We start from the raw sequence: 14,639 nt of genomic DNA, 5'->3' as shown, positions 1-14,639 counted from the left end.
CTTAATGTGAAAAAAGTAAATTCTAGGTTTTGTTTACTTTTAAAACTTGGACAATTCCCTCCGTCCTTAAAGGGATAGAAAACTCCAAAATGTTCTTTCATTGTTTGGATAGAATATGCCATTTTAAACAACTTCCCAATATACTTCTATTATGAAATTTGCTTCATTATCTTGTTATCCTTTGCTGAAGGAACAGCACTGCGCTACTGGCAGCTAGCTGAACACATTTAGTTAGCCAATCACAAGACACAAATGTGTGCAGGCACCAATAAGCAGCAGCTCCCACTAGTGTAGGATATGTGTATTCTTTTTCAACAAGGAATACCAAGAGAGTGAAGCATATTTGAAAATAGATTTTTTTTAAAGTGTCTAAAAATAACATGCTCTATCTGAATTGTGCAAGTTTAATTTGGACTTTCCTATCCCTTTAAGGGGTTAAAGGGGACATTTTGTAATGTTATTTAAGATATAACATTACAAAATGTCCCCTTTAACCCCTTAAAGGGATAGGAAAGTTTAATGTATTTTATTTTTAAACCCAGTGAGTGCATAATCTTTTCCAATTTGCGGTTTGTATCTTGGTAGATGCTACTATGACCTGTGAAACTGCATAACTTCCTCATTTGCCCAGTTGTCAAGTCACACTATGGACACGGTGACACTATTTGAGGGCTTTTCTCCAGTTCACACTATTAATATGTAATCTATGCTATGAAATTACATGTTGCAAATCCTTTCCTCTGCAATCATTTGTGCTTTAAAATGTGCAACATGTTTGCATATGGTCGTGACTCATTCAATTTACAAAAACTAGATTTGGTAAAATATATCTAGTTTTATATAAACCAAATTAGTTGTTATTTTTTAAGTATCAAAAGTAAGGAAACCGTTTTAAACCAATAACATTTTAACATGTTATATAAAACTAACCTTATTAACGTGTCAACTGCATTTATGACAGTCATGGATTAGAATATATTAAATGATAGTGTTCCACTAAAACTCAAATAAAAAATAATAATAAATTAAACAAATATTTCAATCACATTACCAGATGAAAAAAATAATGCAAGTATGTTTCAAAGTTCTCAGACTTTCATTTAACTAAATAGTAATCTAATTGGCCCTAGCAAATGCTGATAAATATTGCTCTTATTTTTATATAGGACTCCCCATTATATTGTAATTAATCTATTGTTTGTTTTATTTTACTTTTGTCATTTGTTTAAAATACATATTTTTAAATATTATTGTAAACACAACAGGTATACATGACTGTATATTTTAACAACAGGGCAAGCAGCAGATGCAGTATTTATTAGCTGTTGAATCACACACAAAACCATTGGTCTCTGTTCACACGCTGAACTTTTCCACATAAAACAGATAAACAGCTTTCACAACTATGAGCTATCTGTTCTGCATTATCCACACCCCGCTGTCAAGTCAGAACCAGAGCACACAGGATTAAACCAGCTGCTTCAGTGAGGTCACAATAACAGCCATGTTTGATAAGGGCAACATGTTGCTTTAGCAATGACGTTCATACAATTGATTATTTCCCTAGTTTCAGACTGCATTTCCGTTTTATGTGCACTGAGTTTCAGAACTGACACTTTTATATTATAGGGTAAGCGTGATAAATATTTGTTCCTTGAAAACACCAGGTGGGAAAATCAATGTTTATGGTTCGTGTAACCAACATAATACTAAAGAATAAGAGTTTAGGTTAATGACAACATTACTTTCTTTATACAAGGAGCAAGCTCCATTCCCTATGTCTAGCTGTCACCATAGTAACGTCATCTTTGCGTGTCAGCTCCGGAGTAGGGAAAGTGTTAATGATCCTGACAAACCGCAACCATTTGTTATGGGGAGGGGTTGTCCGTATTTATCACCAGAATGCTGCATAGTATGTTAAAATGCTTTAACAATGGTAGCTAATAATAATGTCATTTATGCTTTTCTGGAGAAACTGTAAATAACTGTTTAGTTATTCTGCTAGTCTGTTTAGAGTTGTTCTGGTCAGGCTATAATTGTATGGGCTTAAACTATATATTCATCTGTTATGCGTTTTCCCAAGGGTTTTATTTTAGGTAGTTTTGTAAACACTGACACTCCAAAGTCTGAACCTCAACTGACGTAACAATATATTAACATAGGAATTCAAATATCAACAACACATACAATTATTAAAACGATTGCATATTTAAAATAATTTAAACAAAAATGGGGAAATGATTAATATTATACTTTTTTGTTTTAACCCCCCCCCCCCCCCCACACACACATTTTAGCCATTTCTTACATATTTGTAATCACATTCCAATACCCAATCTGATTCTATGGCACATTCATCTGTTCAGACATCATGATTTGGAGTGTTTTGTTGTTGTTGTTAGTTTTGCATTAATCTTCACCTACTATGAAATTATTTGATGCCCAAGGCTATGGTGCTGTTGCTACATTGTAGCATAAAGGCTTATAATAATAATAATAATAATAATAATCATATTTTATGTACAAAACATGCACATATTGTGTGTGTGTGTTTTAATCAGTGAAAGACCTTGAGATGTAGTCTATGTCTGTATATCTTCTTGCTAGTCTCCATAACAGGTTATTTTCCTGCAGATAAGAAATCCTTGTTTTTCCTGTTTCTGAATGTTACTGGCTGGTTAGGTACACATCATTTGTGTTTAGTCTAAACAAATGCTTTGTTTATTAAATAATTTTTTATTTAATTGCTCTGCTCAGAATCATAATTTCCATACTAGTAACTATTTCATATCTAGCCTAGGTTTTTATGGTTTAATGTGCTAAACTGCATTTTGTTGTATATCTTGTCAATGATCTCCTTGGGTTCTTTTAAAATCTATTCTGTCATAAATGTTAAATATTTGATCTTCCCTTATATATTGCTAGACAAATTATTCATCTATTTAATTATCATACTTTTCTTGTATTTAGCATAAAAGCCCCACTTAAGCAGCTTTAAATAAGTATAAATGACTCAAAAGAGTCTTGTAAAATCCTTATTTATATTTACAAGACTGCATTTTACTCCTTGTAACTAACAGTACCATTTTTATACTTACCAGAAATTAAATTGTGCAAATTATTGTAAAATATTTATTGCCAATGATGTTTGTGGTTATGAGTCTAATCTGTGATGTGCTATTAGTAATATAAGCATATTAAAATGAACTTGACAGTGTAGTAATAAAATGCTTTAGATTGTTAGACTAATGCCCAAGTGTTTAAAGGACCATTATAATTTGTTAGAGCATGTATATTTAATACTAGCCACCCTGCAATGCTTTGTGGTTAAACACAAAGGTAAAGTACCACACAGTACTGCTTGTCTAGAACGGACGCAGCCATGTACCAATAAACAGTGGTGATTACTGCTAGTCAGGGAGAGGTACCCGCCTAGGGCCTCACGCTTTGTGGGGCCTGCAATGTCAGGGGTGAGTACATATATATAGTATATAGTGTTATTCTTTATATAGTTACACTGAATGTTGGGACAGAGTGGGCCATACAGGAAAAATTAAATAAGGGCACTGGACTGAGGGGCCCCACAAATTTGTCTTGCCCTGGGCCCTGCAAATGCTAAGGCTGGCCCTACTATTGCTAATTGGGTGGTCCTCATTTTTTCTCAGGAACAGCAGTGCTCTGTGTTTAACCCCTTTGCAATAACATTGCAGGGCCACTAGTGTTAAGACCAAATAAGAAATCCCACTAGTATTTACATTGCTAATGAGTTACAAAATGCAATCTTTCACTACAATTGCCCTTAAAGGGACATGAAACCCCAAATTGTTCTTTTATAATTCAGGTACAGAATATAATTTTAAACAGCTTTCCAAATTACCCCTTTTATTTAATTTGCTTCCTTCTCTTGCTATCCTTTCCTGAAAGCTTTATCTAGGAAAGCTCAGGAGCAACAAAGAACCTAGGTTCTAGCTGCTGATTGGTGGCTGCATATATATACTGATTGTCATTGGCTCACCTATGCGTTCAGTTAAAAACTAGTAGTGCATTGCTGCTCCTTCAACAAAGCATACCAAGAGAATAAACAAATTTGATAATAGAAGTAAACTAGAAAGTGGTTTAAAATTCTATGTTCTACCTAAATCATGAAAGAAAATATTTGGGTTTCATGTCCCTTTAAACTTCTAGCAAACAGCTTTAAGAGATGCAGATCGTAATATAAGGTGTTTGTAAAAAAAAAATATGCTCATTATATTCTTAAAGGGACAGTATACACTCATTTTCATATAACTGCATGTAATAGACACTACTATAAAGAATAAGATGCACAGATACTGATATAAAAATCCAGTATAAAACTGTTTAAAAACTTACTTAGAAGCTGTCAGTTTGGCTCTGTTGAAAAGCCCACTGCAAGTGGCAAATAAGACACTCCCCCCTCCCCCTTCTTTTGCATATGAAAAGACCCTTTACACAAACAGGAGCAAGCTGGAGAAGGTAGCTGACAGTATTCACATAAAACTTCAGGGCTTGGTTAGGAATCTGAAAATCAGAGCAATGTTATTTTTTAAAAAAAAGTAAAAACTATAAAAAAAAACAAAAAAAAAAAACAACTTAATAGGCTATAAAAATAGATCTACAAAACATTTATGCAAAGAAAAAAATGAGTGTATAATGTCCCTTTAAGTTCCTGTTTAAATTGTGTTTTCCAATTCTGAGAGTTGAAAATGCACCATGCAGACGTTACAAGCCTTACCCTTCAACATATCTGTCCTTAAAGGGACACTCTACACCTTAGTCATTTTACAGTCTTACTTTAGAATAAGCTGTGAATATACTCCTGTACCTTTTCTATATCAGCAGCTTTTTTTTTTTTTTAAATGAATATTATTTCTGGTCACTTAGAAATAGCTGCAAAGCTTTGCCCACTGATGATATCACAATCTGGGCTGCATCTGCACTCTGCTGAATAGCATTGACCGTCTGTTGAATCCAGTTAGTGAGTTAGTGAAGCCTTAAATGCAGCCCAGATTGTGATGTCATCAGTGAACAGAGCTTGGCAGCCATTTCAAAGTGACCATAAACAATAGTCATTTTAAAATATCTTTTTTTTTCTGTTGATATAGAAAGGGTGCAGAAAGGATATTTGCAGCTTAATCTAATGTAAGACTTTAAGATTACTAAAGTGTAGACTGGCCCTTTAACTGGGCTCAGTAATTAAAGATTTGCAAAGCAATGTACATTTTGTTAAGAAAATGATAATAGCTAGCCTTGTGTACTCTAGCAGCAAGTCCGGGTTGGCTTCTCCAAACAAAGCAAGAGATTGGGCGGGGCTATTTAGGAGAGAAATAAATAGCTTTGAACACATTTTAATTCATTCAAACTGATTTAAATCCAAATGGAATTTACTAGTCAATAAAACCAATTTAAATCATGGTTTTCAATTTTAGAATAATGTTTTCAGATAATTTTTTTCCAGTTATATCAGACCATTACCTATTTGGTTATATATCATTAGATATGCATAGATTCATTGAAATTAATTAAATTATTTGAAGGTGAACTATCTCCAGTTTAATTGGTTTATCATTCATATTTGATCAACACACCTGTACTTTATTGGAAGGAGAAAAAGAATGATTACATTAATAACAATTGAAATTGTTTTATTTAACTAAAACAATAACATTATTTTACATTTTTAATTCTTGCCCCTCCCTCCTCACACTAAGGTCCTTGTGCAGATCTATTCCACTCCAAACCATATTCTATTCAGTGAGCTTCTTGAAACTTAGTATGGGTTGATTCTGTGAACATGGCTTTTCATGGGAGCAATGGCATTAAAGGGAAAGTAAAGGCTAAATTAAACTTTCATCATTCAGTAAGAACATTCAATTTTCCAATTGACTGATCTTATTTGCTTTGTTCTCTTGCTATATAATGTAACTCTAATCTATATTTCAGGATAAATAACCTTTGGATTATAATGTATCTTAAATATAAACTTAAAGTGAATGTAAATTTTGATGCTAAAGTGCCCGGTTTTTAAAACTTTGATTAAAAACAGGAGCACTTTAATTCATAAAAATTTACATTTCACTCCTGTTGTGAAAAAAAACTTACCTTTTAATCTTCACAACAGCTCCAGCTTTCTCCGGTCTCACAAGCCATTTCTGATGTCAGAAATGATTGATAGGTCATTCTCCAATCACAGCTTCCCCCCCGGGGGATTCAGTGTCTGATTCACTGCTGTGATTGGAGGAAGCCGATGCCTCATTTTAGACCCAGGAAGAGGCTTTGAAACAGGTGGAGGAAGCTGGAGCTGCTGTGAAGATTAAAAGGTAAGTTTTTTTTCACAACAGGAGTGAAATGAAAATTTTTATGAATTAAAGTGCCCCTGTTTTTAATCGAAGTTTTAAAAACCGGGCACTTTAGCATCAAAATTTACATTCACTTTAAGATAGATTTTTCCTCTAAAAGCATTTTATTTAAAAACAAATAAAAAAAATTAAATAAACAAAAATCCGCTTTTAAATAAAAAAAAAATTAATTGCTTTTTATCCACCCTGCCTAGCTGGTATGTTAACTGCAGAATAGTCTTGTAATTATGGATTATTTTTATATCCTCATAAGCCCTTCTTAGGAGCCTTGGTGCATTGCTGCTGCTGAAGAGGACATGGGCCTCAGAGCATATTCATGTAGCCACTAATCACCAGCCATGTCCTGCTCAGGATCCATTGGGCAGCCCTGTTGATACAGGATCATAACTATGCATTCAGATCCTTTGCAACTAAGGTAACCATATGTCACGATTTTTTTCAGTTTCCTTTGGTATATTGGAATGCCCATCAGATTGTAAGTGTTCCTTGCTTGTTCCTTGCTTACTGCTAGAATATATATATACTATTCCTGGTGTGTTCTCTACCACCATTTAACCATGTTATCACCCTAAGAATAAAGACATAAGACATTTCTTTCTTGGCATAATATATTTCATTCAGAAAGAGAAGAGGTCTACCAGGAAAGAACAACAGCTCAGTAGCTTGTTCTATGGTGAGTTACCACTCTTTTAGCCCAATTGTGCTTAGAGGAATATGGCTGCACCTCACTGACGCAGCCCAAAGAAGGCCAAAACTATGGTCTTGGGTTGCCATGTTCCTTTTTTAGAGGAGGATTGCCTGGTATTTCGGACTGCACTCACCTTGGATTTCTGGGATTAGGCTGATATACTTCAGAAAAGTTCTACTTTATGAAAGGCACAATTGGGTTTTTAGAGGCTGCTCCCAGGTGGTAACCCAGCAATGAGCTGTTGTTAATTCCTGGTAGAGTTATTCTCTTTCTGTATGTATTTCAAATCAAAGGTCAGTCATTGAGTCCCCTAGCTAGAACCTAGTAATTGAGCTGGTGGCGAAATTAATAACCTGAGTATGCTATACAAAGGAGGGGGCAACAGAAATTTGCCCCAGAATTATACTCAAAAATTAGTAAACCAGGTATCAAAAGCGCAATTAAAGCATCAAGTTTGCCGATACAGAAATTAGAATCTGGAGCCTACCACTACCTTCCTGCATTCTCATTTGATAACACCTTTCTGCAGTCCTGCCCCCCAGCCAAAACCTGATGTAGGTGTGGAGCATGTCAGCAAAGACAGTGCCCAACTGAACCTCTTGGGGGCAAAACTTACTATGCTACGTTCCCAATGTGAGGTCACTTCACTGTATTTAGCTGCATTGCTCTGTGTTTGATGTGTATTTATGGCAACATGTCACAAGCTATGGAATCACGTCTTACACTCATTGCTGACATGCTAACCACTTGCAGTCACTAAAAATTGCCTAGGGGAATGTGACACAGCTGTTAATATGAAACGCTATTTCATTAAAATTTAACTCTCGAGGTTCACTAATTGAGTTGACAAGGACTTGAACATTTTCTGCAATATACTTTTCCTGCTGTCTCCTGCTCAAAGAATATAAATATTTGCTTAGGAGTCATTTGCATAGCATTAAAGGGACAGTTTACTCAAAAATGTTCTTCCCTTTAATTTGTTCCCAATGATCCACTTTACCTGCTGGAGTGTATTAAATTGTTTACAAGTAGCTCCTTTACCCTTATATTGGCATTTGAAATAGTTTATTTAGCTTGTGTATCCCCACCTATTCTGAAAGATTTTGGCCACAAGTCCAAGCTATAAATAAGCTTCGTAAACACAGCCAGCAGAAGAAATTACACTCCCAGTGGGATATAGCAGAGATAAGGTAATAAAATGTTGATTTTCCATTGTTCTCTCCAAGTACTGGTGATTGTTTTATGGACAGATTTAAGATAAAGAAACATGTATATGTACACAATGTGATACAGTAATGAGATCTGATTATACCTACAAGCTCAACCTATTTTATTAGGTTGTGGCTTCAAAATACAAAATCAGAGCTTTAATATACACAAAAAAACATAAAAAGCTATTTTTCATACATTTTTTTTTTCTCTGCAGTTGGTAAAAAAAAAAAAGCAATTGTAAACACATTAAGGGAAAAACTATTTTACAGTATACTGTCCCTTTAAAGCACCTTCCACAGAGTACTGTGTAATGTAAACTGAGAGAAGCACTTTCCTCAAGGGAAATGTAACTGAGTAGCTGAGCAGACGTTGCTTTGTTTGCCTCATGTGATGCAATTGACTATTTATGTGTGAATTCCAATGCTCTGTCTTTGATCCACTGAGTGTGCATTAACATACCAAACTGTTCTGCCTATTCATTTTTGTAAGATATCAGTATCACATTTCAGAAAGGCACACACCTGGGTAAATTATTTGCAATGCCAAGTTACAGTATGAAAAACCCACGTGTGGTCCGTAATGTGTGCGCACGATTTAAAACAAATATTGTGTGGCTACTCTGGAGCGCATTAGTTTGGAAATAAATTGATCTATATGAAAATCTTTTCTGTGCATGTAGATAAAAACATTTGTTCTGTTTTGCTTTAGCTCTAATATTTGGAACTTTAACAGCCTGCTACAGTTATAGCTCAAAAACAAAACACCATTACCTAAATTTAAAAAAAACTCCCATCAGCAAAGCTTCTGAGAAAATTAGTAATATTTCACTTGCTACAGACTATTATTGCATCCTCATCCTGTAGATTGTAAGTTTTTCAGTTCAGAGCAGGGCCCTCTCCTTCCTGTACTAGATTAGTTTAGTCTGTTATGATTTTGTGTTATCACAAATCCTTATCATTGTATTCCCCTATCTCTGTACCTAGCGCTACAGAATTTTGCGGTGCTATACAAATAAATCCTAATAATAATATTGCTAAACACAAAATCTGAGCCAAATTCAATATTCCGCTCCTAATTGGTTGCATCAGAATCCCCAGGGCTGCTTTACATAACTGTGTTTGCTCTCCATGGGATGCAGTGTCATCTATCGTTTGCTTTTCTCATATAAATGCTGTGCTTGTAACTTTTGTTTTGCTTTCTACTCTGTGAAAACACTTTTTAGCTTGCTTGGCAGCATAGCAGCGTCCTATTGGAGTGTCACATTGTGTTAAGGGAATGACTTGTGTTCCTTATTGTTTGCTTGCTCTGCTTACTTGGTTACCCTGACCTGTACCCTGCTACACCTGGTCACTGCCCTGTTTCCTGCTGTAGTGATTTCTGCCTGGTTGCTTGCTTATTAAAGGGATATCCAACCCAGTCTTTCATGATTCAGCATTACATTTAAAAAACGTTTCCAATTTACTTCTACTTTTAGTTTGTTTACTTACTGTGTTGAAATAGCGGGAAGGTAGATTCAGGAGCATGCCCATGTCTTGCGCACTATATTACAGCAGTTTTGCAAGAATACTTTTAACAATGCTATATATTTGCAAGAGCACTAGATGGTAGCAGTGTTTCTGCCATGTAGTGCTCCAGACGTGCACGCTACCTACGTCCTACCTAGGTTTGCTCTTCAACAAAGAATACCATGAGAATAAAGCAAATTTGATAACAGAAGTAAATTAGAAATTATTTAAAAATTGTATGATCTGGAATGGCAAATTTGAAATAAATACATACACACACATTCTCTCACACACAGATGCACACACAATTAACAAAATAAAAGATGTTGTATTTGGTTTCATTATTTAACTATGCATAATTAGATATTACATAGGGAATTTGATTGTAATGGCCCTTTATTACACCACACAACTTACTGAGCACAAGCTGCATTCACTTACATCAGAGTTTACTGTCATCTCTTCACTGCAGCTGCTTCCTTGCCTGTCGCCTTATGTTCCCGCTCTTACTTCCTGCCCTAAATATGTAGCACACTTTAAGAGGCGATACTTATTCCGGCAGCCCATCAATTGGAAACAAATCTTGCCCTTTAAAAAAAAGAAAAAAAGTACAGCCCAACCCTGGGGTGGGGGATTTATACATTATGTGTCTCCCCACATGATAATTTGGCGGGATGCATTCCCCCATCCCTGTCCCGCTGGTTCCTACGCCCATGAAATCCATCATAGAGTCCACAGATAGTAATGCAGGTAGTTTCAGCAGATGAGTGTGCTGGTACAACTGTTGCCCAGGAACTTAATTTAATTACAAGTTTAGATTGGTCAAGTCTGTTACTAGTATTATGTCTTACTGCTTTTCATAGTGAATCGTCTGGGATCCTCTGATTACTCTTGCCCCAAAACCTGAAATTTCACTAATAGAACAGGTTTCTGTCATCTGTAATCAGTATAATTCTTTCAACCTGAAACCTTCTAGTCTCATTAAAATGTCCATGCATGCTGTGCCTGTCAGCTGGTCCCTTGCATGCCGTACCTAGCAGCTGGTCCCTTGTGTGCCGTACCTGGCAGCTGGCCCCTTGCGTGCCGTACCTGGCAGCTGGCCCCTTGCGTGCCGTACCTGGCAGCTGGCCCCTTGCGTGCCGTACCTGGCAGCTGGCCCCTTGCGTGCCATACCTGGCAGCTGGCCCCTTGCGTGCCATACCTGGCAGCTGGTCCCTTGCGTGCCGTACCTGGCAGCTGGCCCCTTGCGTGCCTTACCTGGCAGCTGGTCCCTTGCGTGCCGTACCTGGCAGCTGGCCCCTTGCGTGCCGTACCTGGCAGCTGGCCCCTTGCGTGCCTTACCTGGCAGCTGGCCCCTTGCGTGCCTTACCTGGCAGCTGGCCCCTTGCGTGCCTTACTTGGCAGCTGGCCCCTTGCGTGCCGTACCTGGCAGCTGGCCCCTTGCGTGCCGTAATCAAAAATAGTACATGTAGCGTGCACGATCCATGAGTTTGTTGGACTGATTGTATTATATAGACATCTTGCATGCTATACTTGGCATCTGGTCCCTTGCATAGCTGTCTTTTGCATGAGGTACCTGGCAGCTGGCACCTTGCATGCCATACCTGGCAGCTGGTTCCTTGCCTGCCATACCTGGCAGCTGGTCCCTTGCGTGCCGTACCTGGCAGCTGGTCTCTTGCGTGCCGTACCTGGCATCTGGTCCCTTGCATGGCTGTCTTTTGCATGAGGTACCTGGCAGCTGGCCACTTGCGTGCCGTACCTGGCAGCTGGCCCCTTGCGTGCTGTACCTTGCCGCTGGTCTCTCGCGTGTCATAATCAAAAATAGTACATGTAGCGTGCACGATCCTTGAGTCTGTCGGACTGATTGTATTAAATAGACCTCTTGCATGCTATACCTGGCATCTGGTCCCTTGCATGGCTGTCTTTTGCATGAGGTACCTGGCAGCTGGTCCCTTGCATGCTGTACCTGGCATCTGGTCCCTTGCATGGCTGTCTTTTCCATGAGGTACCTGGCAGCTGGCCCCTTGCGTGCCGTACCTGGCAGCTGGCCCCTTGCGTGCCGTACCTGGCAGCTGGCCCCTTGCGTGCCGTACCTGGCAGCTGGTCCCTCGCGTGCCGTACCTGGCATCTGGTCCCTTGCATGGCTGTCTTTTCCATGAGGTACCTGGCAGCTGGCCCCTTGCGTGCCATACCTGGCAGCTGGCCCCTTGCGTGCCGTACCTGGCAGCTGGTCCCTCGCGTGCCATAATCAAAAATAGTAGATGTAGCGTGCACGATCCATGAGTCTGTTGGACTGATTGTATTATATAGACCTCTTGCATGCTGTACCTGGCATATGGTCCCTTGCATGGCTGTCTTTTGCATGAGGTACCTGGCAGCTGGTTCCTTGCATGCTGTACCTGGCAGCTGGCCCCTTGTGTGCCGTACCTGGCAGTTGGCCCCTTGTGTGCCGTACCTGGCAGTTGGCCCCTTGTGTGCCGTACCTGGCAGTTGGCCCCTTGTGTGCCATACCTGACAGTTGGCCCCTTGTGTGCCATACCTAGCAGTTGGCCCCTTGTGTGCCGTACCTGGCAGCTGGCCCCTTGCGTGCCGTACCTGGCAGCTGGTCTCTCTCATGCCGTACCTTTTATAGCTGGTCTCTCGCATGCCGTACCTTTTTATAGCTGGTCTCTTGTATGCCGTACCTGATCGCTGGTCCCTTGCCTGCCGTACTTGACAGCTGGTCATGCATGCCATAATCAAAAATAGTACATGTAGCGTGCACGATCCATGAGTCTGTTGGACTGAATGTATTCTATAGACCTCTTGCATGCCATACCTGGCAACTTGTCATTTTGCATGTAGTACCTGGCAGCTGGTCCCTTGCATGCTGTTCCTGGCAGCCAGTCCCTTTCATGCAATACCTGACCGCTGCTCCCTTGCATATTGTACCTGATCGCTGGTCTATTGCATGCAGTACCTGATAGCTGTTCCCTTGCAAGCTGTAATCAAAAAACATACATGTAGCGTGCTTGATCCATGAGTCAATTGGACTGATTTTATTATATAGAACTCTTGCGTACCATAACTGACTGCAGGTCCCTTGCGTATCATAACTAACTGCCGATCCCTTGCGTGCCATAACTGACTGCCGGTCTCTTGCGTGCCGTACCGGACAGCCGGTCCCTTGCGTGCCGTACCTGACCTGACTGCGGGTCCTTTTGCATGCCGTACCTGACAGCCGGTCCCTTGCATGCCGTACCTGACTGCGGGTCCTTTTGCATGCCGTACCTGACTGCGGGTCCTTTTGCATGCCGTACCTGACTGCGGGTCCTTTTGCATGCCGTACCTGACCTTACTGCGGGTCCTTTTGCATGCCGTACCTGACCGCTGGTCCCTTGCATGCCGTACCTGACCGCTGGTCCCTTGCATGCCGTACCTGACCGCTGGTCCCTTGCATGCCGTACCTGACCGCTGGTCCCTTGCATGCCGTACCTGACCGCTGGTCCCTTGCATGCCGTACCTGACCGCTGGTCCCTTGCATGCCGTACCTGACCGCTGATTCCTTGCATGCCGTACCTAATTGCTGGTCCCTTGCATGCCGTACCTGATCTGACTGCGTGTCCTTTGCATGCTGTACCTGACTGCTGGACCCTTGCATGTTGTACCTGACTGCTGGTTCCTTACGTGCCATAACTGACTGCTGGTCCTTTGCGTACTGTAACTGACCGCTGGTCCTCTTGTCTATTTACTTGCCTCTATTCAGGCTGTACCTGTCCTACTATACACCTTGCCTGTATGTATTTATATACACATTATTTCTGCATCTGCTGCATTAGCATACCGGGTGGATTTCCAATGTTTCTACTTTGGGAACAAATACAATGGTATAATTCACATTACAGGATGTCACTGGTTTATGGCCAGAGGTGTAGAAAGTTGTAAAAACATGTAAGCTATGTTTATGCATAAGCATGCGTTTTGTATTTGGAGTTGTTTATTATGTAGAGTTTATATGTAGCTTGAGGAGTGCAGCATATATAGGGAAGTTTGCTGCCATCTAGTGGTATTAGTGAATTCTACAGCACAAATGATCTGTGAAGTTACTGTATGGCTTTTTTTGTCATCACCAAATGTTTCCATTAATTGTGGATGTCATATCCCAGTCATGTTTTATATAAATGTATATAATGATATTTTCTAGCTTTCTTAAGCTTAATTGGCATGATACCTGCTAAATAAGTACAGTAAATGTGTATTATTTTTTTATTGAAGATGGGATGTAACAAAAAACAAATTAAAGCTTATCATGGTACTCTGTTATTGTCATATCTCACTTAATAACAATCACAACATTTTTCAGCTTTGCATGGGTAAAATACTCAAAGGGTTGCAGTTAAAAATGGTGTATATATAAAATGTGTTACAGGGTTTGTTCTTTGAAAAACAGTTGCTCATGTGCTGAGAACATATTTTTTGGTTCTTATGCTTGTGGGTGTGTCAGTATTGAGCAGCTGCGTTAACATATACTTCTGGTTAGTTTTAAAGTAAAACAAAACAGCTTTAAAGTAAAAATATATTCTGCTATATTTATATAGTGCTCTGTCATATGTATGAGAGAAATGTGTTGTTTAATCAGGACTGACTCAAAACATTGTGCTGTTTAGGTAAAAAAAAAAAAAACAGCCTCCCTATCTCCCTGTCTACTACAGTCTAAACACAAACATAGGCTACATGAAAATGTTTATTGTTTAAAAAAGCTAGATAATCCCTTTTTTACACATTCCCTAGTATTGCATAACCAACACTTATTTTAAAGGGACAGTCTAGTCAAAATTAAATTTTCATGATTCAGATAGATCACATTCTTTTTTATTT

General features: G+C 39.1%; 1 protein-coding gene across 3 annotated transcripts in view; it reads left to right on the top strand.

Annotated features, from left to right (window-relative positions):
- The first annotated feature begins 1,540 nt into the window (after positions 1-1,540).
- Positions 1,541-14,639, top strand: part of SHLD1 (shieldin complex subunit 1) — a 349,116-nt gene continuing 336,017 nt past the window's right edge. The window contains exons 1-2 of one of the 3 annotated variants that reach the window (XM_053712182.1): positions 1,591-1,630; positions 6,631-6,792. Coding sequence is in view for 1 of the 3 variants with exons in the window: in XM_053712180.1 (XP_053568155.1) it covers positions 1,903-1,912 (10 nt within the window). In the remaining 2 variants the exon portion in view is untranslated. Of the gene's footprint in view, positions 1,631-1,803; positions 1,913-6,630; positions 6,793-14,639 lie in introns of those variants that run through there. The other 2 variants (XM_053712181.1, XM_053712180.1) reach the window with 2 other exon arrangements.

The sequence above is a fragment of the Bombina bombina genome, chromosome 4, assembly GCF_027579735.1.
Source record: "Bombina bombina isolate aBomBom1 chromosome 4, aBomBom1.pri, whole genome shotgun sequence".
NCBI classification, from domain to species: domain Eukaryota; kingdom Metazoa; phylum Chordata; class Amphibia; order Anura; family Bombinatoridae; genus Bombina; species Bombina bombina.
This window is presented reverse-complemented; position numbering and strand designations above follow the sequence as displayed.